The 24,124-nt window shown below is 40.3% G+C and overlaps 2 protein-coding genes and 3 pseudogenes across 2 annotated transcripts; 2 read left to right on the plus strand and 3 right to left on the minus strand.

Annotated features, from left to right (window-relative positions):
• The first annotated feature begins 1,302 nt into the window (after positions 1–1,302).
• On the plus strand, positions 1,303–2,335 carry LOC149095826 (uncharacterized; annotated as a pseudogene).
• On the minus strand, positions 2,269–7,857 carry LOC149095827 (N-lysine methyltransferase KMT5A-like). Its single transcript, XM_089281727.1, has 4 exons — positions 7,640–7,857; positions 4,449–4,666; positions 4,152–4,354; positions 2,269–2,599 (listed from the first exon to the last, which is right to left on the minus strand). Exons 1-4 carry the CDS (start codon positions 7,674–7,676, stop codon positions 2,365–2,367), a joined length of 693 nt encoding a protein of 230 aa, XP_089137853.1. The 5' UTR covers positions 7,677–7,857; the 3' UTR covers positions 2,269–2,364.
• LOC149095828 (uncharacterized) lies at positions 5,883–7,209 on the minus strand (annotated as a pseudogene).
• Positions 7,858–9,802: 1,945 nt separating the features above from the next.
• LOC149095829 (uncharacterized) lies at positions 9,803–14,033 on the minus strand (annotated as a pseudogene).
• A 5,962-nt stretch (positions 14,034–19,995) lies between these two features.
• LOC149095830 (uncharacterized) lies at positions 19,996–21,276 on the plus strand. The gene has a single exon (XM_089281710.1). The coding sequence runs from the start codon at positions 20,419–20,421 to the stop codon at positions 21,268–21,270; it is 852 nt and encodes a 283-aa protein (XP_089137836.1). The 5' UTR covers positions 19,996–20,418; the 3' UTR covers positions 21,271–21,276.
• The last annotated feature ends 2,848 nt before the right edge of the window (positions 21,277–24,124 follow it).

Raw genomic sequence — 24,124 nt, forward strand, 5'->3', positions numbered from 1 at the left:
GTCCCATCTAAATTTCGTTTTTCGGCCTTTTACCTGGTGCCGCGAGTTAACTTTTATGTAATGCGTTAACTTGTACCCGGCCAATAGCGTTGTTTTCGCTAGCACGCCTTCAAAACGTTCCGCGACAGTATGTTCTTTTCATCCTTAGCACGTACACTCTTTTTTAAAAGAATATTGTTTTTCAGGCCCAGGCTGAGTATTCTTATCAGTTTTCTGCTTATTCTAGGCTGAAAAAATTCTTGTGAATATTCCTAGATTAAATAAAGGAACACAAAGTCGACTTTGCCGATAAAACGCCAGATTTTAGCTGATCTAATCTTTTCCCCTCTTCCAAGAGAATTCAGCATTAAGTTGATATTCTATTCCATTTAAAAATTATCAGTACTGAAATAAGAAGATAGTATATTTCGGGATAGTATCTTTAACCCCCAGGGAACGTATTTGTGCTTGTAGTATTAACAACGAAATGGCAAGGTGCCTGCCGGTTACACTCTTTCTCTTTAGAATATCGAGGCTGAACTTTGCGAAATTTTAAGAATATTTTAAGCATAAACCCGAGGCTGCGATTTTGAAACATGGCTCTGTTCTGTCATACACTATAATGTCTATATTCTAAGAATATTCACAATAATATTTTCAGCCTACAATCGGCAGAAAGACAAGAACATTCAGCCAGGAAAAAAAAGCAATATCCTTATAAAAAAGGAGTGTAATATCCCGTGTTTAATGTCCGTTTTATCTATATCTCGGCCAACCTTCAAGCCTTCATTTTCCTCCGAAAGGTTTGCTTGTTTATTTCCATCTTAACATTTCTTGCAACTGTGAAGTTCAAGAATGGCTTACAAAATCAGTATGCGTGTTTGCACAGGTCGAGCAATCTTTATTTGTTTTTGTGGACGTGTGAATCCCTCGATACGGGGTTTCGCTGTATTTAAAATTGAAAGAGTTTTACATTAGTCAATTGTTTCTTTATATCATGAGCTCACTTGTTTTGTTTATCTTACCAGCCAAGCTAAGTATCCACTCCGCACTATATAAATTGTAGGAAAGAATCGACGTCTCCGGAAAGAGATCTTTCAATTGCGTAAACGTGACCCATTGACCTTCCAAGTGTCAACACTCTGATAGGTCCTTATAGACGTCACCCAGAATCAGTACGTGTCTTAGTGAAGCAACTCCCAACAACTTCCAACGTAGATTAAGTAAAACGTTTTACCGCGAAGAATCGTAAACTTTCTTCGTTGAAAATGCAAATCACGTAGTCGAACGAATAAATAAATACATAAACGCACTCTAAAAGCAATGACAATCCACAAACTTAAAAATATGTTCCCAAAAGCACTCGTCTTCCAACTTGATTATCACAAGACTTTGCCCTGTCCAAAGATCTCAGCACAAGATAGCCACTATTCGAGGAAAATAAGAACCAACCTTCTCGGAATATACTGTGCAAATGAAGAAACTATTCACTGCTTCCTCTACGATGACAGTGTTGGTGGAGCAGGACCGAACGAGGTAATATCTTTGTTGAACAATCTACTCGAAAAAATTGAAACAAAATATGGCAGATTTGATCAACTAATAATCTGGTGTGATAACTCTCCGGGCCAATTTAAAGAATGCTTCTTGTTTTTTTTTTACCTCGATTACCTGGTGAAAAAGGGACAGTTCCTGAGAATAGATCTCAAGTTTTTTTTAGAGGGACATTCGTACTCGATATGCGACAGGCGATTTGGATGTATTCAAAAGTTTTTTGACCCAGTAGAGAGGGTTGAGTTACCACAAGAATGGGCAACTTTGCTGAAGAACAGTCCTTTAAAAAATATCGAGGTACACTGGGCAACTTTAAACATGATCAAGGACTATAAATCCTGGCTTAGGATGCAGTATATATCCAGGTGTGAGGATCTAGATAAGGAGAAATTTGAAGTCAGAAGGTTAGCGTGGCCAAATTTTGGTTATGGATAAGTCGCAGATTTCGAGGGGAAATTGGAACTTGTACACCATCCTGAGACTGTGCTTATACAGTTTAATATTGACATTAAAGAGAAGCCAAGAATGGTTTCGTTCTACAAAAAAAAGCAAATGACGGAATTGAATTCCGACTTACTCGTACCTGCAAGACATGAACAGAGACCTGTAAATAATCAAGTGAAAAAAGACTGTTTAAAGTTAGCGCGAAAATATTTATCTGAACGCGCACAAGCTTTTTATGCCTCACTAGCTTGTGAAGAAGACTCCTCAGATGATGAAAGTTAATGACTTTTATTATACTTTTTCTACCGAGGATGTTCACTTTATCCACAAACTTGAATAAATACACAATACTTTTTTATACATGTATTTGTGCCACTAGAACTGAAGTTACTGGCCATGGGGAAGGGTCTGGCTATTGGAATACAACGCCCACTCTTTGTCATTGTAGTCCCATAGTAACTCTACTGTTTCTGGGATGTCATGCAGGGCGACAAGAAAAACCCTTGGATTTCTTGAGTTTTTGTTGGCGATGAAGGGCCTTACATTAGCGTTGTTCCTCGAGTGATTCAATGTTGCACCCCACGGTAATTCGCCCCTCGCATTGCCTCTATATGGATCAATCCTAAATATAAATACAAAAAAGAGAACATTACACAGTGTTTCGCACTACTCTTTATAAAACGAGGAACAGAAAAACATTTCATTGTTTGATGCAGGTTTCAACAACGTAACACTGAAGTACATGTACATACGTATATCCGTACCTAACAAGCCTCCCAACAGATATGTATCTTATTCAGTGAGCCCTTTTTAGAGTGTAGTATCGCTTTATAAATTTATGTTTACGAGACTTGTGGCTCTTTTGGCGAACACTTAGCACGAAGGGCAAGCAAAGATGCAAATTACGAGTTAAACGTACCAAGTGCCAGCGTTTTCAAGTGCCACTTGATTTATGGCACTCTAGAACAAGGAAATGTATCGCTTATGTCGGGAAGCGCTGTGAAATGTCACTCGTGCTTCATCAGTTAATGTTGCGTCATGTTAAAACAAAATCCGCAGAATTTCATCAAGTAACAGGAACGTACTATCGCAAACTTTGATTCAAATGAATTTCATTTTAAGCAGGAGCGTATAAGAAAGAAAGTTTAATTCTTCAATTTTATATTGAAAATTCGACCATCGCACTGAGATATGATACTGCGAACTAACATAGCAGTGCGTGATGAAGTAGAAACAGTTTACGGTATCTGACTAGCTTTCCTGACGAATCACTGCAACACGGTCTACGCATGAAGAGCCCAGCCATATGGCAGCAACATAGATTTAAGCTAGAACGAGGAATTGTGTCTCATATTTTGAGTACTTTTTTAACGAATTTCCATCTTTTATTTCGTAAAAAGATCTCATTCCTACCAACTTCTTATAACGTTTTTTTCTCCCCGAAAGTAACGATCCCTCGAAAGTAACCACAGCCCGAAAGTAAGAAGCTCCAAAGACTGCTAATTCCGAAAGTAACGATCGACGTTACTTTCGGAAGTTTACGGTATCATACTAACTACTACAATGCTTCGTAAAAGATTTGTGCAACGTTTTCTTTCCTTAAACGATGACTTCGCACCGTTTTACGCGCACGGTTAAGGGCTACAAAAATCCGTTTAATTGTTCTCCCACGATACAAATTGAACAATGTGAGATGTCTGAACTTCTTTTACGCGTTACTCGTAGAACTGCTTCTAATGAGTACAGCTGGACAACAATAAGAACACCTAGAAACGAGGGCGTGATTGGTGAGTAAAAACGGAAAAACAACTCCTTATTAGCTTGCATCTTGAGTCCTCATTTACAGTGTGTCATGTAAATGCTGTACGTAGACTTCGAAATCGCTTTTGTATCTTAAGCTCTGTCACCAATCTTGTAGTTTTCTGTTCAAAGTGGTCTATTTAAGAGCTAACCTACTATATATCTTATTATCTTGATTATAAAAAAAGCGTCCCTGTTTATCCCACGGAATCGCCACTGAATAAATTGATATGTTCAAATTTCATTTCATTTCATTTCTAAACCAAACTGCGTTAATTTTTCAATTTGCCCCTGAGTTTTCAATATAGTATACATAGTAAATTATAAAACAAATCTCAAAACACTCTTATGTACACACTTATAATAGCACTCACGCAATCTGGCGACCCGCACTCTCGAAAACCATGAGGCCGCAAACTTTCCCTTCCTCTCGGTAGATCTCCTCACGCCTCTTAGCTTCATCCAAAGTCAGCACTTCTCCTTCATATTCACATATGACCTCGCACTTTTTAATGTCCCGCGAGGCGAAGGCGCATTTTCCCGCTTTTCTTACCGGGTCACTCGGCACACCGTGGAGCTTTAGAAATAAACATAATGATCAGCATTCTGGCGACAGGTTAAATTTCCAGAAAGATAACATGAGATAGCTGGTAATATGCATAACTGCTTACCTCAATTGGTGGAGCAGGTTTGGGGTTGAGGGACATATAATGCTGAACTCTTTCAGCCATTATACGCCCCCCAAATTCAACGGCTGGCTCTCTCTTTGGGCGCTGTAGGGCTATCCCCGTATACCCTCGAATGTTTCCACCAGTTTGGGTAGTTGATGCTATTGGCCATAGCCTCTGTTGGCCATATACAAGAACCGCTTTCTTAAATTGCTGATAAACACAAGGTAAAAAACATACAATGTTTAAATGCTGATAATGGTTCGCTCAGTTTACATACATTTTTTCTTGATTACTATCATTCTTAACGACTTTTTTAGCCCAGAAAACAATAATTGCTATTTAGAAAACCAAACAACAAATCAAATTGCTGGAAAGCTACTCGAGGAAAACGATTTAATGCTTCGAGGACGGTAGAAGATTTCTGTATGGGATGAGGCCGGGGTGGGGGTGGTGGAGGGGGGGGGGGGGGTTTGTTTGCGCAACCCTTGGCCAAAGTGGACGAAGCAATCAAAATGTACTTATTGATTGTCTGAGGCGTTTATTTAGGATAGTAGCAACTTTATGGACCTATGAAACATTCATTGAAAACATTGACCTGTAAGCTTTCTTTTTTTTTTTTTTATGTATTTTCCTGTTCGGTGTTTACCATACAAAGTAACATCGGAACTCGTGCAAAAAAGAATTTAAAGGCGACGCGTCAGGAGACATATCTAGCAAAACCCGTGAGAGCGCTCTCCGCTATTGTCACCTTCTAAAAGCAACTCAGTTGGATCATTTCTAATTTTGAATTTCTTGACTTTATTGTTCAGCTTCGATGGAACCACCGACGTTTCAAGTCGTTTTGTTTACTTTTTAATCTTGAAATATCCAAGTACCGATGAAATAAACAAATTACTAACGCAGCTGTTTCTAAATTGCTGTGAAGTTGCACACGGAGAGTCTCTATAAATATAAAAAGGAGAGCATTTTATTATTGGAATGTTAGTTACAATTCTTAACTTTGATTCCTGTAAACTGGAGGTATATTTCGTGACAAGGCCAATCAGTTGCCATCGCCTCGTATTTCGTTGACGGCCCGTCAGGATTTTTCAGCTAAATTAATCTTATCAGGCTTCATCATAATTCGAACTCCGTCAGCAAATAAACGTGTCTACACACTTAGCCTAGTAAGTGTATAACAGCGAGGGTACTTGTACAAAAGCGAAGTACATACGTATAGATAATTTGTCTGTGTAAATATTCCGCGAGGTTGAAGATATTAAAACCCGGCAAAGGTACCGACTTAGTGATGTCAGTCGAATGAGTGTCCTGTTAAATTTCTCAACTTCAGAAAGATTGTATCTATATTTAACACATTTTGGGATTTGGGTTTGAAGTTGAATGCATCAGTCTGTAATGATCAAGCTACAATAAATCAAAAACAGGAACAAGAAGTCCATTTCATTATAATTTTTATTTATTAAATGGCCTGTTGAACTTTTGTAGCGAGAATAGTTACATCGTATTTTAAGGAAGCGAATCTAGCCTCGCTTTCTCTTAAGTGAGACTGACGTTGAGTTCTCAGCCGACAAATTTCATCTTCGGACCTGTGCCGCCCAGTTTTCCTCAATTGTTCCTTCAATTTATTGGAATTATTGTCTTAAGTTTGACAGGTATCTTGTCTCGCTTTTCTAAAACTAAGCATTTCCTTCAATTCACTGCTAAATATGTTTCTAAATGACGAAAAACTTAAAACTGGACCTTTATTGTTTCGTCTTAAACTGGTTGTCTTTAAATCTGGGTTTTCCTTAAGGAACTCGGACTACATTTAACGCATGGACACTTTTGAGTCAAAATACTTCTTAGCATTAGTTCGTGACTTCCGGTAATGGGATTCGCTTGCCTCGTATGAGCAAATAAAGTTTATCACAATGTTTTTCACAAGGGGCAAAAATTTTCTTGGCGTTCTCTGGCCCCTCTGGTCGGGTTCTACGGAAGGATTATCCTGATGAATTTTTTTCAGCAACACTTGTATCTTGCTTAATGACAATCCATAGCATTTTCTAAATGCGGTCCGACATACCTTTCCCAGTGGTGGTATGGTATAATTTACCCTCCGTTTTCCTCTTACGGTTACTCTTATTTCCATGAGCTTGGAAAAGAGGTAATTCTGTTCATTGTATGACTTTTGATAAACCGTGTTTCTTTGACCTCGTATAATAATTCTTGTTTGGAATGCACCTCTCCTCAAAAGGCAACCACTGTGACAGCAGGTCAAAAGTAGCCGATTTATATCTCTGAAAGCAGCATTTTTTCGTCTCAATATCGTTCGCCTATCCTTTGCCACGTAAGTCTTCTGGAGCTTGTGGCTGGTAACCAATTCCTCCTTCCCTTTTCGACTGAACTCGCGATTGGATCACCATGGACAAAATACTGCCACGGCCTTGTGGAATCGAATTTGTATACAAGGTTGTTTAGGTCTTTTCCATCGCCACGGAGAGCGCCTGTTAGAATCGAGGGATTGTTGGAAGTCGTCATATTGTGAACGCAGTTTTGGCGAGCTTTCTGAAACGTAAAAAGTCGGCGTTTTTATTCTATGGCCTGGCGTGACCGAACGAATGTACGAGCATTGTCCAGTTTGTTTATTGGCCTGACACGTCGACTGGCTGTCAAAAATTGCGAAATAGAGCAGTCTGGAATCAGCCGTCAGAGAACACGCCCACTTATTTAACTCAGGCGAACACGTCCCCTATTTTCATCGCAAATATTCTGGAAAATATTACTTCCCTAAATTAAACCAAATCCATGTTTTGAAAAATAAATCTCCAACGAACTTGAAGGCAAAGGTATAATAATTAAACATTATACAAGGCTTGAATTACTTTCGCAGCCTCTGGGGTAGACCACAGCCTGCTGTGAATATTTTTTTTCTTCTAACCACCAATAGTTTCTTCAATTCTGTCGCCGATTTGCAGGAGATAAGTTTGAAATACACTACAAAGTGGTACACGGCATTAATTATTAAATACTTCACTCAACGGACATTTAATAAAGTTCTTTATTATATGGATGAACATGAACTAGTCCGCAACGAAAAACAAAAACTTCGTGAGCAGTCGATCTGCAGTCCATATTTTGTAATATGGACCGCTGAGAAGGACCGCCCACAAACTAATTACGGCAAATTGCGTTTTCAATTCATTCCGCAAAATAAGAGCTTTTTTTAAGAAGAAATCTTATTACCTTCATACCACAAAAGCGACGCGAGAAACGTAAATAAATGTTTACCTTTCACGCGCTCGTTACCGGGAATGCATACTCGGAGACGCATACTTGGAGAGGCGCATCAATTTATCAGTCCGATATTACATAGAAGCAAATCAGATAAAGTAGACTGTTCAACAGCCTCTCTATTTACGCACGCGAAAGAAAACGCGAGCGCGAAATGAAAAGCGAGATCCCTTTGTTCAAGTCGATTTTATGCACGAGTTCGACGATCGAATAAACATACGTGAAAATAGAGGGCCGTGAACAGTCTAAGATAGATACAAAACTTTTATATAGCAGTCTTATACACCGAAATCCAAAGTGCTTAACACCCAAGAAATTTATCAAAACCATCTCCATAGAGATAAACTATTTTGAGTGTTGTTTCTGACTATGGTTTGCCTGTGACTTTTCGCTCTTAGGCGGGAAAGACGGCGCGCAGGACTGGAAATTGGCGAACATGATAACATCTGATTGTAAGCTCGTGGCGGTCAAATTAAATCGTGCTATGAAATGATATTTTTCGATGGTTTCACAAAGGTAACCACCTGAACGACGGCCATAATTCCATTCTATAAAGCTACACGGAATAGACTGACTTCAAGCGTGGATTATAAGCTCCCGTTTTAGCTCTGCTGGGATACCTGGACTGAGCGGTCAGTTTACTTGCAATCTAATAATCTTTAGCTTATCTGGGTTAAACTGTTTGTTCGTTTCAAAGATGAAAAAAAAAAAACAAAAAAACAAACAACATTGTTTGTTTAATAGCGCGTTACTCGTCACGCACTTAACGTTACAGATATTAATTTTAAAAGTTCGTCAATTGGCATTGCGTCTGTGTTGTCTTAGACATCTGTTACTTTGAAGCTCCGACAAACAAAGAAACGAAAGGACTTTGCTACTTTCTATGTATACCTGATTTGATTTTTTCATGACTGTGAGACTGAGGAGCTAATCAGATTGCCAATTTCAAAATAAGCATGGGCTGTTTTTGCACGTGACCTGTGCGGGAATGAATCATTATATTATTGTTAATGCAAGATCACCACTTCGGGGCAATGACGTAATGGCATAAAGTCCAGACAAGTTTGCCTTTCACAACGTGTATATTTAGTGCTCGCTTCTAGACAAGCTCTTGAATGATACCGAGAGAGACATAAACACACTGAATAAGGAGCAGAATTAATTTTGCATTTGATCAATTTTACATATTAAAAGTTGGCCGAGAGCCATTCATGACTAAACTTTGATTAGCAATCTTCGCTTGTTTATAAGAAACCTTTGAAAAGACATTGGCTGATGCACACGTGTTTAAAACTCAAATACTTCTTAGTTATATAACTTACATTTGTTTTCTACTATTTTACAGTAGTTTTTCTTGTTATATGACCAAAAAAGTGTGAATAAAGATTTAATTGATTTCTTTTAAACAAAAAAAAGTGTGAGGGAAAGAAAAAGAACGAAAACGAAAACAATAGACACTAGAAAAGAGAAACCGCCAAAAAAAAAAAAGCTTAAAAAATGCCCAGTTAAAGATTAATTCCTTTAGTAAAACCAACAAACTAAGGGGTCAACTAGCAAACAAAGAAACACAAGCAAATTTTGGTCTCTTTACCCGTTTTAACGAAACCTGAAATGGAGCTCCGCCAATATTGTTAAATAAGCTAGCCTACGAGTAACCACTGCAACATTTCAACGCAACATATCGCAACATTGTTGCCGCAACAAGTTGCGTGCGTTTGGCCACCCGGTTGCGACGTGTTGCAACATGCTGGGTGTTAGTAGTGGTATGGGCTAGTCCAGTACGAATTTGACAGGTAGTGTGATGCAAATGAAAAAGTATTGTTATGGAAAGGAGTTCTATTGTTTTCTCGAGTTTGACGTATCCATGGTAACCAGAAGCCCCGCCCCCTTTGACGTCATTAATCTCGTTTCCGTGTTGACCGAGTAAAAAGCCTGGTTTCTAAGATAAACAAAGTAATCACGCAATTTTAAAGTTAACCATTAACTTTAATATCAAATGTTTCCCTAAAATTACAGGACAGAACCGTGTGCAATTCCCTAGTGGATTGCGCTCAACTTATGAATGAAACTATTTACAAAAGTGTTTACAAATGGCACAACAGTTCAATCATGTCCAGGTCCTCATTTGTTATTCTTTCATAGCCATAGGGATATGTTTTGAAGGTGTAGGGATCTATCACTCGTTTTTCGTACACAAGCTGGTACTTTTTCGTCTGAGAGACTGTGGTCAGTGAGTACTCTTTGGAGTTTCGGACGATGTGATAAGGCTTGTAAATATCAGTTTGTCGCGTTTTCTCGAGAGGGCGTTGAATTTCGTCTAAAACATTTTGCCGCAACACTTGATAATTTAACTGCTTGCTACCTTCACTGTTTAAAGAGATTCCCCTCACTTTGCATTCTTCTTTTTCTTTCTTCGTGAGGTAACCATAATTTTTCGGTCCCGCGGACGCAAATTCAGTGATGAAGTCGTCTTCTCCCAACTCGTCCTTGAAATCACCGAGAAAGTCGTCAAGGGGAGGATTGTTTTCATGAGGTAAACTGGAAAAAATAACGCTGTCGGTGTCTGTGTACTGTACTCGTTCTTGTAGCATGTCCAGAGCTGCATACAAACGAAGTCGAGCCCAACATGTCGTGAAACAAGCGATGAAAATGTTGAGGTTTGGTGAGACAGGTTCGTCATTCAATTTCAGTTTATAGTGAATTTCAACGATGTCTTCAGACAATACACTCACGTAGCAAATGTCATTTGCATCACTTTCATGGAATGCACTGAACCTCATAGGATCTCCGAACTCTTTGATTTGAGTTTTGTTGGTGCGCTGGCCAAACTTCCCCCACATGGAATTTAACATCATTTTTGCAAGGCTACATTTGCCGGGATTCTTTTCAATGTTGTTGCGGTTGAGTTCGATGCCCTCTTTCGCTTTGTAGGATCTCAGATGTTCTTGTTGTTTGACGGGATCATCGCCTACATGAGCTGGCCAACCGCTTGCCTCCTCTTTAATCTTTAACCATGTATTTACATAGTCTTTAAAGAGACCTTTCCTCGTTTCAGAAAAATGCCACACTTCGTGAATGTAAGTTATTTTGTAGCCCTTCTCAACGGCTTTGTTCAGTTCGGGGGTACACCATGTACCTGTAATTTGTCTTTCACTGTCGCTGTGACTGCAAACCCAGGACCGTTGTAGCATTGGTTTTTTCCATCTCTTCTTGTACACAGGCTCTACATAGCGGGAATGTTAGTTTACCATTTTCACGCAGCGGAAGTACTGGATGAAACAGTTTTTCTGGAGGTAAGATTGTGACCTTGGCAATCCCGAAGTAATTTTGGATGTCTGTGTCTTCCGGCTGAAATATAATTTCAGGGTGGCCGACAGGATACTCAGTATTCTTATTAATGAACGGATAGAGAGATGTAAAATCATAGTAATGAATCTTCTCTCCTGAGGCGATGTCAGCCAGATGATAGAGTTTGACAGCGTTTGTTCGTCCGCCGCAGAAGGCATCACGGGGATTTAGTGGCTCCACCAAATCGAGGCTGGCTACAAAGTTCCTGACATCCTGCCTTTCTTCTTTCATTTTCCGCCAATCACACTCCCACATTTCGATGACGTTGTAACCTTTGTCACGCAAGAATTGTAGTTTTTCCTGGGTGCAGAGATACACGTCGGCAGTGCAGCGGTGCTCTAATCTAAGGTGTGTTTCGGATCTGTTGGGATAGCATTTACGACAGCCATGCCAAAAGCAACCTTGAAATTCGTAGACGGTGTTCGTAGTTGCATCGTAGCCGTCCACGGTGTAGCGACTGTTGGGGATACGGTATTCCCCATCATTTCCAACATGTTGAATTCTCCCACTGATCTGACTTTGTTGCCACAGTAGATATTCCATGGCAACTTTCGACTGATTTGTTTTTAGTCGCCAACCGTGGAGAGGCTCGGAAGCAATTGTGTTGGCTTCCATTCGGTTTTGTCGCAGGTCCCGATTGCATGCCGAAGCTAAAGTAATATGACTGAAGGGGTCAAACTTTGTCTCTTTTTCAAAAAGCCGTTTGAAAGTAAGGCATCCCTCCTTCAGTAATTTCACGTCCGATTCGCAATATTCCAGCAATTCTTTCTGGAAATCGAACACTACATTCTCAGCTCTTTCTTTATCATGCCATTTCTCGAAGTCTTTACGGCCGTTGACAGACATTGATTCAGGCATGTAAAATTCTTTCTCGGGAATTGGTCCCACGTAGTCTTGATTTTCAGGCGTGTTAAACAGGTGAGGAAAATAGCCCTTCTTTAACTCTGTCAATCCGAATGTCTTTGGAAATGCAGAAAGCGGCATTTGAAAAAATGACAGAGAGTCAATAAAGTTAATATTGTCAAAGGTTAATTGGAGAAGTTTAGCTCCATTTCTGATTTGATTGAGGACCCTGTGTTGGCGATGATATTCTTCCACGACGAAATAGGAGTCGTAACCAGAAAAGTTATGGGCCAAAACAGTTACATTGCGCGTGTCTTCTTCAGTTAACGTATCCAGCCATTCCAGGAAATCGCGAATGCAATCTTCACCTTTGAAGTGGAGTGGACAATTATCATCCTCAGTTTCCGCCATTAAAAGATTAGGGATGTGTTTGCCAGTATCTTGCATCGCCTCAATATCGAAGAAAACGAGAATGGGAGGCTTTTCATCTTCATCATCATCATCATCATCATTACTATTATCCTCTGCTTCGGCTTCGGTTCGTCGCTTGCGTTTTTTCTTTTTCTTTCTCTTCTTCTTTTTTTCTTTTTTCTCTTCGGTTAGCTCTTCCGGTGTTTTAGGTATCTGAATAAAGCATCGGTGGCTTGCGGCCTCTATGTACTCGTGGCAAGAGGGACAGTCTATGTAACCGCATTCATGTTCTTGTTTCTTCTTGAGACCCACCAACAACTTTTTACAGCTACGACATTTGCGGCGTTGACTGCAAACACTGATGTTTTTGGAGTCAGCGGTTTTTCCCTTGTAGGATTTCGTCAGATGATTTTGAAAACAAACATCACCATAAAACATCCGCTTACAGGATCCGCAGGGTGTAGCTGGTGGTTGATTACGACACCTGGCCTCTGTAAAGTCCTCACATCCCGTTTGTAAGCAGGAAGAACAATGATCAGGGTTGTTTTCACAGGCGTGTTGACCTTCGTTATTGTAGGGTTTGAGACACCTTGCGCAGAAATAACTGTTACCAAAGAACCCAGGTAACGCGTGATCACATTGTAGTGTTCATTATCATACAACAGTACCAATTGTTTTTCCTGAGGCTTTCCAAAAGAAGTCACGCTATAACCTCGGGTAGCGTCCACAAGTAAGAGCTGATAATTGTTCAAGGACGGCGTCAATGCAAATCTAGTGAGTTCCTCGTAACCGCATTTTCCCATTTCTACATTAGCTTCTATATGCAGCTTGATTGCTTCATCTCTCTGGATAGAGTAGCCTCTTCTGAAGCTGTTCCATTTAGGGTGATCATCCACTCTAGCTTTAGCTGTCACAATGGCGCGGGCGCAGCATAGTTTATCTTTGTTATCGATACTGATGACAGAACCTTTCAAACGTTTGAAAGTTTCTGGAATAGAATGTCCAGGTTTCAATTTTCGTTTCTGACCGCTACCGCGAGGAGATGTACGAACGTGTGTGAAAGATAATTGAAACGAATCATTCATTTCAAAGTTCTCGTTTGAGTTTAACACCTGTGACATTTGCTGCAGCAGACTGTCGACACGATCGCTACCATTTAACCATTCCCCCGCCGGTAACCCTCGATAAGCATAGCTGTTGACTAAGCGATTGCTGGCTAAATTGAAGTAGACACGATCAGCGGCTGGTATCCTGTCTTGGAGAATCAAATTTTGGATTGTTCTATGTAATCCATCAGCAATTGCTGCTGCCAAGTTTTGTTGAGGTACAAATTGTCCCACCTGACGAATGTTGGAGGTGTAGTGACGCTCTCTAACGCCCATTTTTTTGCTGTGACTATCTACGTACGGGTTGAGTACAAATTCGAAGCGTCCAGGTTCTGTGGTAGCAAGACTTCCCCCCATTTGTTCTTGATTAGTGAGTTGACGTTCTGTAGCCTCGGCGACATTTGACAAAATCGTATCATCGATAGAGTCGTCAAGAATCTTGGAGAAAACATAAAATAAAATAAATAACCCGGTTCATCACACATTAAGTACACGAAATGTACTTTTGTTACAACATATTTAATTTACCTGTTGGAAATAACTGATTTCTGGTCCATTCTCAATAGCAATAATGGCCTCCAACAATTCTTCATCGCTTATATCCTCAAAGTGGCTTGACATGGGACGAAAATCTTATCCAGAGAAACAAAAGTTTAGTCAACAGTCCACCATCTGCAAATGATTTCTATCTTGCGAGTCCCAACTTTATTGGTGTCGTTAACTAATCATATTACAGGAAATGTCGGCACATTTCCAACATCCAATCATATTGCACAAAAACGACATCATATTTTCAACCACCAATAAAGTAACATATGACGTTATTGATCTATCATAATTACATTCACACACGCAGACCACCCGAAAAGTGTACTTAGTTTGTTAATTTAATTTTCCTGTAAATGAATAACAATTCCACAACTCGCATGAAAACAAATGCCTTTGTTAGTCTTTTAGCGTCCGTTCAATTCGCCTTAAAAGATAATAGCCTATTCAGTTAAGCTAACAGAGTCTAATCATTCAACGTTTAAGATAATAGTCCATTGTCACATTCTTGCGTTAAGTTTTCAACTCGTATGCAAATTTCGTTATCCCCGCGACCAATGGGACAGATTATTTGCATCGCGCGCTAAACTTAAATTTAGGAGTAACGGTTCCATTGTAACTTTAAGGTTTATAAAATACGATCGGACGAACGCTATAGCTTTGCTTATCCTAAATCCGTCCTGTGTTACTTGTGTTATAGTGGTAGAACGTTTCCAAGTCCGTCAGCGAGCTATTCAAAATCAAAAGAACATCTTTTCAAAAACCGTAACCGTCTTCAAATTTCAGACCTGATATAAAGGATTACAGAGACCTATTCAAAATCAAAAGAACATCTTTTCAAAAACCGTAACCGCCTACAACCTCCAGGTCTGATTGAATCACGTATTGATATAAAAAACACAAAGGTTCATTATCGTTTCCATTCACTATCAGTGACTATTCAAAATCAAAAGAACTTCTATTGAATGCTCATACCCTCCTTGAAATTCCAGGTTGTGATTAAAACATGTAGTGGTATTAAAAAGCACAAAGGCTTATCCTTTCCATTCGATTTCAGTGACCTAATTCAAAATCAAAATAATTTCTTTTCAAAGTCCTTAGCCGTCTTCAAATTTTAGGTCTGATTAAATCATGTAAGTTAAAGTATGAAGTTATCTTTTCCATTCAATTTCAACGACCCATTTCAAAATAACGGTACGGATTTGTATTTGCCCGACATGCACTCCAATTTCAAGTTATATTTATTACCTCGTGAGAATCGTTGTCTTGGTCCGCGTTCTCAATAGAACGGACAGCCGCCAAGAGTGGTTCATCAATCAAATTCATTGCTGGTTTTGAGGACGCTGTCAAACTGAATTTTATGACGCTGCAGTTTTGATAATCGATAATCGATTTTGTGAATAATAAGTGCGCGTCTCACGTGCTCGAGCACAAAATTAAAAGAACTGGGGAAAGCATGTTGGACCATTGACTTTTATTAATGTGGTGGCTCCTAAAAGAGCCGTTTGGTTCTTACCTACATAAAGTCTGTAGGATTTTAATAGATGGCCATACCTTGCTTCCTCTGTTTCAAGAAGACGTGATAAGGTCTAGAGAACGGATAGGCCGTAATGACGCGGAATTTGTCGCCGTACGATTCCTTCCATGAAAAATAAACGCAAATCTCGTCCGTGGGAAAACCCCACGGACAGAATCCGATTACTTTCCTCATTTTGAATACGTACATGTAATAGTGGCCATGTCCCGTCTTGAAACCTTCTTCGACGATTTCATAATCGTCACTGTCGACGAAAGTTTTTCTTGCCAGAAAGGCCACAGTTGACGTTAAATTAAACGTCCGCAGGAATTTGGATGCATTGAGTTCCTTATCCAAATCCACGTGCCTTTCATTTATGTGCTCAGCATGGTCGTGAGATAGGATAACATAATCGTTTTCAAAACTGACCGCCATTTTTCCACGAGTGAGAATGAGAATATTTTTTCTCTACTATGCCTGATCTTTTATGAACACACCCAAGTTGAGTGACATGTACCATCTATGTTTAGCGAGCCAATCAGAATAGTGCGACGCTCTGTCGAACCAATCAGATTAGTGCATTATGGCGGCATGAACGGTGGGGTAGTCTTTGAAATACCCGTCCTTTTGAAAAGAAAAAAACCGTCACTTTGAAATAAGCGTCGCGCTAGCTAATATTACTTCACGCAAATCGAGTGAAATCAAGTCCAGAGTATTTTACAGTTTTCATTGCAAAAACATGGTGCAACGTCAATCCCGAAGGCTACGTGGTTTGGATGCAGAAATAGTGCCGGAAACTGCCCGCGACAAACACTGTGTATTCTGTTTGACCGATGAGAACCATGGTTTCAATATTATCGGAGGAAATGTCCTACGCTTTCCATGCTGCAAGAAGTTCGCCCACCGCAGTTGTCAAAGAGAATGGGAAAGAAACTCGCCTCTGTGTCCCCACTGCCGAAGAAAACTAGGTGACGAACTCCCACCTGTGGAACTTAATGAACCTCGTAACAGAGAGGTTTCACCGCGACAGCGAGCAATAAACGCTCTTCAAGAAGCGATACAAGATAGGGAAGGACTCGAACGACGAATTAACGCGGTGAGTTTGACTTTTTATATATATATATATACATGTCAGTTTTAAGGTTGACTTGACTACCACGTGCGCCCAGTGAGTGAGTGATAAACCGACGCTAGTTTTGTGCGCGTGGCACGAAGTCAAAAGGATTCCACATACACATTGTTGCTACGTGCTTACGAATGCCAAACATTAATCGTACGTTTTTTTTTTTTCTCTTCAGTTCGAATTTGGCTACCCGCTTCCTGCAGAACATGTTCGATTTCTGATGGAGAGAATCTTATATGGTCTGATCCATTCAGCATTCGTTCAAATTAATGTTATGATAACATTAGCAATTTGTGACGCTGATACAGAACTTAATCGAGTCTATTTTCGCATATTTCTGGACTATGTTTTACCCGAGGAAATTCAAAATTATTGCAGTATTTTTATAGTGTATCACCAGCGCGACATTTATGATTACAGGTTAGAAAGCATTATATTAATGTAGTTTTTTCTTGCTTTGTTTCAGTTTCATTTTCCCTACCATATCAGTACGGATAACATTGTGACGGTTTTTAATGTTTTAGAAAGTGTCATCCAAAACATTGATAGGAATGTTTATCATGTAATTTTTTATGTTGCGACTTGCCATGTAAATAACCTTTGGGATAACATTCGTTTTCGAGAGTTTGTTTACTATTTATTTCCATGGGAAGTGAATCAAATCATAGAATTGTATTCTGTTTCAACCGACATGCATTTAAATAACGAGTATGTAATTCATTCAATGGATGTTTCTTAAGTTGGGCGCATCGATTCTAACATAATTCGGGCGCATTGCTACTAGAGCTCACACATTGTAACTAGGATTTTGATAATAAACTTTGCTTTAAAATGAACACAGAGTCTGATATTTACTTTGTCAACTTTTATTGAATAATAATAACACAAGCCTCCAGCGAGTGATGTTTATCAACAGGTATTGTTATGGGAAAGAGTTCTAATGTTTTCTTGAGTTGGACGTATCCATGGTAATAGAAGCCCCGCTCCCTTTGACGGGTGAGGAATGACGTCATTAATCTCGTTTCCGTGTTGACCGAGTAAAAAGCCTGGTTTCTAACATAAACAAATAAATCACGCAACTTTAAAGTTAACCTACTTTAATATCAATTTTTTCCCTGAAATTACAGGACGTGGAAACTGATTATTTACATGACATAAGTTTGAAACCATAACCAAAACGCGTGACACTCGGTCATGGAACAATGGTGAATATTATCATTTAAGTGAAAACCGCAACTCGCTAACGGTTTTACGATCGTTTGTTTTAACTGTTCGTATTTGGGACAACCCCAAGGTTCTAAATCGAGACAAGAAATGCTCAGTTTGTTTAACAAGTCTTTTTCAACATGACCTCCTTTGTAGGCTACTACAGTTCTTTTCCCCGTCTTGTACTGGTTGTACAAGCGCAGTAAGACAATATCTGCTTGATCTTGCTCATAAGCTCTCTCTTGGTAACGGGGTTGATAAGTGAGTCCGTGTATTTTATGCTTTGCAAAGCTCACTGTCTTTTTATCCTTGTGAGACAAGTCTTTGAGTGTTGCTGGCTGGAAGAAAGCATGGCGTCCAAAGTGTTCATTCCAAGAGTAATAACCCATTTCACGCACTTGAAATTTCTTTTGCACAAAGAATCCCTCTAAGTCTATGACGAGACATAAGCTGTCTTTAACAGAAGCCATGTTGTTCGAGACTGAAAATTTAATGTCTCTAGAGTTAATTTTATGGTATTTTTTAGAACCAATCAACGTTCTTGACGTGAATTATCTTGATTGCTCTAGTTTACACTGGAGACTAATGATCGCGCGGTCTTCTGTTTCCAGCGAAACAATCGCAGCTCCAACGACCTTTTCTATTTTGTTCCCTGACCTTGGCCATGACGCGTAACGTATACAAGTCTTCACGAAATTTCCTTTCTTTTTTCGGATCGAAAAGACGCCCTTTCAATTCCCGCGGAAATTCAATGATGTCGGGATGGTCTGCTACGCAGAAGATGTTGACCTTTTGACATTCGTCCCACAACTCTTGGTCAAACGGGGTGCCAGGTTCGGAGATCACGTGATCTCTCACTATCTGCTCATCGCAGAATCGGTTAGATAGCTTCTTGTAGGGCAATTGTCCTAGCCAATTGGACACATAATTCTGCCTGTCGGGTTTGAATAATTCATGCGGTCGTGGGTAACCTGCGTGATTGGAGGGGTGTTGGCTCTCTAATAACCAGGCTTTCACTTTCTTACTCGGGGTTTGATCGACCCACTGGAAGAACTTACAGTTACGTTTGAGACAAATGAAGAAGAGACGTCCCGGGTTTTTTTCAGATTGAGACTGGGACATTCTCAAGGGAAGTTCACAGTAGCACTGCATTTTGTCCAACTCATTCTCGAGGTAGAACTGGTGCAATTGACGTTTTGCCGAGTCTATGTAACACTCTACGCGATCCGCACCACAGGACACGAAACACTTGGCAACAGGACACTTGTAATACTCCCACTCTCCGTACTTTGTGACAGTCTTTTTCTTCTGTAAAGCCTTAGACTCGTGTAGTGGGCAACGGTACAAGATCTCAGTATCTACTCTTGTAATTGGTCTTGGTAGTGGTGGTGGTGGTGGTGGCGAATTCCCGAAGGTGTTGGCAGACGATGCGACTCTCGGTAAATCGTTCCACTCTTTAGTAATACCGTCTAAGAATTCATCAGCATTAAAGTCTTCGCTACTCATCACCACATCAATATGCTCAGACACTATTGGAAAAAAATTATTTAAACATTGACTTTTTTTAAAGTTTCTAAAATATGTGTTACTAATCTAACACGCCTTGGTGTAACTTCTTGTCTTCTAAGTAAATGTCTTTGCCTCATGCGTTCTTTTTGTTGCTTTCTCTTTGTCTTGAAGAAACTGTCTCTCTTTTCCACGTCTTCTTCCTCTACTAGACAACGAATCTTTTGTCGCGTACTTAGTCTACCATTTTTTAAAATGGTCTTGATTTTTACAAAATAGTTAAAATCAACCTTGCACTTGGAATTAAACTTTGTTTGTTTTAAGATACCCTTTAAAGGTATTGTAGTGAATGTCTCTCGTTGAGGTTCTATGGTCTTGACCACTACTTTCTTGTTGAACTCAATGGTTGATGGTTTGTACGAATGTAACCATTTATCAAGTAACGTTTCTGTACCTTCCTCGGGTTCCTTTTTGATCTTCTTCACCTGCTTCTCCTTCTTATCTTTGTCCGCCATTTTTCGTTTTCTTTTTGATTTTGTGATAGGATAACGGCAAGGAGATACATTTCCAGGTTGGAAAGAGGTACATGATGTATCTTGCACTTCTAATCCACCATGATCACTTTCAAGTTGTATCATTTCTGGTTCTCCTGTCATATTGTTTTTTCTTTCTTCTCTCTTCTTCTGGATGCGCTCAGACCAAACGATGTTTGCGAGTAAAGAAATGAATAGGTCCACACATTATATGGGATTTATCAGCCAATCACCGCTCAGTACTTTTCCATAGCATGGCATCATATTTGACCAATCACAGCATTTTGTAACCAAGTTAGGAAATCAACCTTTGTCAAGGACGCCGTCAAACTGGTTTGATAGCGTCCTGTGTTTTCCCGCCTTTACTATTCTGACCAACCATAGGATTTTGTGACCAAATAAGGAAATCAACCTTTGTGAAGGACGCCGTCAAACTGGTTTGACAGCGTCTTGTGTTTTCCCACCTTTACTATACTGACCAATCATAGGACTTTGTGACCAAATAAGGAAAAGTATGACGTTAATGTATGTATGAACATGTGATACACCAGTCGCGAACCAGATGACGTCACATCCATATCGTATAAAAGTCAAATCAGTACTTAGCCGTCAGCAGTCAAAGTGTTTGAATCATCTAGGAAACATCATGAAGTTTTGCACGAACAAGAACAACGATAGTGATATCAAGCAGATCATCGACGGTCAAGTCAAGGTCCGTTGGGAAGAATGGCCAGAAGATACCAACACGTTGATTGACATCCTGTTCGTCTTTGACTTTTTGTTTTATAATCAGAACGGTGAAAGTATGTCGGAGACAGATTTGGAAGAAAAAAGACCCGAGTGGAAAGACTGCATCCTACCACGGATGAAAAGTAGTGGTTTGGTGTTTCTCTTTACTTCAGAGTGGTATGAGGTAATGTACGATAGATGTACGAAAGCCTTTGATTTTGTCGTGTGCGACAGATCCCCTGAGTTGTCTGAAGATACCAACATGTTTGCAGCCACCGTAGGTTTGACGTATCCGATGCGCGTTGCCCTTGTTTCTCTGTTAAGACCCATTAGAACAATGCAGCAAATCACAGAAGACTTGGAACAAAAAGTGAGAATTCCGTTTGAAATGACAGTTAAAGCGACGCACCAAGGAGGTTGTCACGAACTGTACAAACTAGTTTGTAAGATGGTCAAAGAAGTCGACTTGTGGCAAGAAAGGTTCGACCTCTTGCTGGACACAAATTTGTGTGAAGATTGCATTGTGGAGAAAGATAGGTTGTATCAGTCAGACGATTACCAATTAGCCAGAGACTGGAATCCAGGGAAAGAATGTAATCTGGGAGGCTGCCGATATTCCAGTACGGCTTGGGACACTTGTGATCTGTATAAGAAAGAAGAAGACCCATTTGATACTGTAAACTAAATTGTATAAAGGATTGAAAGTGTATCAATAAAGTTCATTTTGCTGCAGACACAATGTTGAGTCACTTGTATTGGTGTTGGTTGTGTCGAGTGTGTGAAAGAGCGTATCTCAAATATGCACAAGAGGTAGTCATTCCTCTTGCATCCAGTGCTGACCCTCTCAAAGAATTCGAAGCCACAGACGTAAAGCAAAACGTCTTTCGTTTTCTCATCTTTATTATGTGGCTGAAACATCAACCCCAAGCATACGAGTGGTTCCTGACCATCCGAGAACACCACCCAGACCTCGTCGAGGCTTGCATTTTAAAGTTAGCGACGCTATGAAGAAATCAAAAGCCACTAAGTTACTAGCATCTTATCACGACCCTCGCCAACCGGGTAGTTTGGGTGGGGTAACCAGTTTTGCCCGAACTCTAAAACTCCCCGTCCAAAAAGTGCGAGACGTGTTGGAAAAGGATTTGGGCTACACGCTTCACAAACCCCGAAGGAGACGTTTCCCTACCTTACCTGTGTTGGTGTTCAACATAGATGAACAATGGGTGGCCGATCTGGTGGAAATACAAAACATATGCAAATACAACAAAGGCATGCGTTATTTACTGATGGTGATCGATGCATTTTCCAAGTACGCTTGGGTGGAACCCATCAAAACTAAAACAGGAAAAGCAGTAACCGAAGCCTTTGAGAAGATTTTGAAACGTGCCAAGGGTAGAAAACCCATCAACGTACAAACCGACGATGGTAAGGAATTCTACAATAGTACGTTTGCTGCCTTGATAAAACAAAAAAACATTCACCATTTCTCGACCAGTGGTGATACCAAAGCTAGTATCGTGGAACGTTTTAATCGTACTTTCAAGGAAAGGTTGTATCGATATTTCACGGTCAAGAACACCCTCGGCTATTTACCGGTGTTGCCAGATTTGGTCAAAGGATACAATGCATCCTACCATCACACCATCGGCATGGCACCTAACCAAGTGAATTTCAAGAATGAAAAAGAAGTGTGGGATCGCATGTACGGTAAACGTCTGTCCAGAAAACCGCAGAAAGGGTCATTGAAAGTAAAGGATAGTGTGAGACTGAATAAGAAATTCCGACAGTTTAAGAAAGGGTATTTACCAGGATGGACCGAAGAAGTATTTGTCGTGCAACGTGTCATACCTGGTGTGGTTCCCACTTACAAGATTGAGGAGTTGGATGGAACTTTGCCCAAGGGTACCTTTTACGAACAAGATTTACAAAAAGTGAACGTGTCAAAGGATGATTTATTCCGAGTGGACAAGGTCGTGAAGCGAAAAGGAAATAAAGTCTTGGTACGTTGGAAAGGTTGGTCAGATAAATACGACAGTTGGATTGACAAGAAGGACGTGAAAAAGCTTTGAGGTTGAGTGAGGAGTTTTACATCACCTTACCTAGTCACAGCAATCGCGCAGAGTTTCCGCAGAACCAAAGCAATCATTTCAAGATTCGATTACCCCACCCCATCAGGTTGCAAGGATCGAGTTGGAAAGTGGGATTAATTAGCATCTCGCTACCAGATGTGAAAGTTCGTCTCCCCAACTTGGTCCATGGTAACGACATCCTATTTACCATGGATTGGATCCTGAAATACCCTTCTGGTGTGTTAAAGTTTGGTAGAGCCCACTATGATCCAAAAGATCTCGGAGTCGTGGTACAGTACATTGATGGTGTTGGTTTCATGAAAAGTATGGTGACTTTTTTCGAACAAAGGCGCATATTAAATTACCAAGGACCCCATCTCGGTAGCAGCTATACAGCATCCGATGAAAGAGAATGTACGTGAAATTTCGTTGGGATGGAGATGATCTGCTAACGGATACCAAATCCACACACGTACGCTCCAATTACTCACCAGTATTGAAGATCCATAAAATGTTGGCCTAAAAGATGGGATCGTTGAAGGAGAGAAGCCCTGAAAATTATGACTTGGGACCCAATTTACGTCAAGAGTTTTTTTTACCGACACGGTACCCAATTTAGAAACGATGACACACGATCTGAAAAACGACAGGGGTGAGCCTGTGTTTTGGCTGATAGCAGAAGACCTTTTTCATCTGAGTGTTACTTGCAATTGGCGCTTCACGAATCTCAACAAAGCCTTTCAAAACGTGGTGGGCTCGACGTCACGTTCCTTGTTTATCTATTCTGACGTGGGAGGAAGTTCTGTGGTGGGAAATCAAGTCACGGATCTATTGCGAGAGGTCAATTATCGACGCACAGGGGATGGAAGTCATTACTTTGAACCGCTCCACGTTCAATATATTCCGTTGCGCAAGGCCCAGTTGGACATTATTGAGACGCAAGTGTCGGAGACCACAGGTGAATTGACCGAATTTGGTGAAGGAAACACGATTCTCACCCTTCACTTCAAACGAGCATGAAAGGTGGAAGTTTAACACGATTCAAACCTGACCCACAAGGTGGAGGTGGCTTCGTTCATGAACTGCTGAAAGCGAGTGTTAAAGGAGGTCTGAAAGGGTTAAAAAGCGGTCGCGGCGTTCGAGATCGCATTCGAAAGGCGAAAGAGGGTGCGAAACGGAGTGTTAAACAAGCAGTGAAACGTAAAGCTTACGAAGTCCTAGATAGAAACATCAAGCGAAAATTCAACGACATCTTCGGCGAATAATGAATCCCATCTACTCCAGAGGCTCGAGACTCGTCAAATCTAGAAAGGGGTTGTCAACGTCATGTTGTGAAGGGTTCCCAAAAACTTCGAAACGTCGACGAAAGGTACAAAAAGGCGGATGGATTGGTCCTGAGGTCAGTAAACCTGTTGGCTACGATTGGGATCACATCTTAGCGAGAAAACAACGGAGAAGAAGAAGAAAAAT

Source organism: Orbicella faveolata, unplaced genomic scaffold (assembly GCF_042242905.1).
Source record: "Orbicella faveolata isolate gen_17 unplaced genomic scaffold, um_ofav_v1 contig_48, whole genome shotgun sequence".
In the NCBI taxonomy this organism is placed as follows: Eukaryota; Metazoa; Cnidaria; class Anthozoa; order Scleractinia; family Merulinidae; genus Orbicella; species Orbicella faveolata.

Excerpts from the sequence above, each read along its gene's own strand:
- LOC149095830 (XM_089281710.1), top strand. The coding sequence starts at position 20,419 with ATGACGTCACATCCATATCGTATAAAAGTCAAATCAGTACTTAGCCGT.
- LOC149095827 (XM_089281727.1), bottom strand. The coding sequence starts at position 7,676 with ATGAAGGTAATAAGATTTCTTCTTAAAAAAAGCTCTT. Across the intron at positions 4,355-4,448 it reads AACCTGCTCCACCAATTGAG|CTCCACGGTGTGCCGAGTGA; the intron begins GTAAGCAGTTAT and ends TTATTTCTAAAG. Across the intron at positions 2,600-4,151 it reads AGTGCGGGTCGCCAGATTGC|GATTGATCCATATAGAGGCA; the intron begins GTGAGTGCTATT and ends ATTTATATTTAG.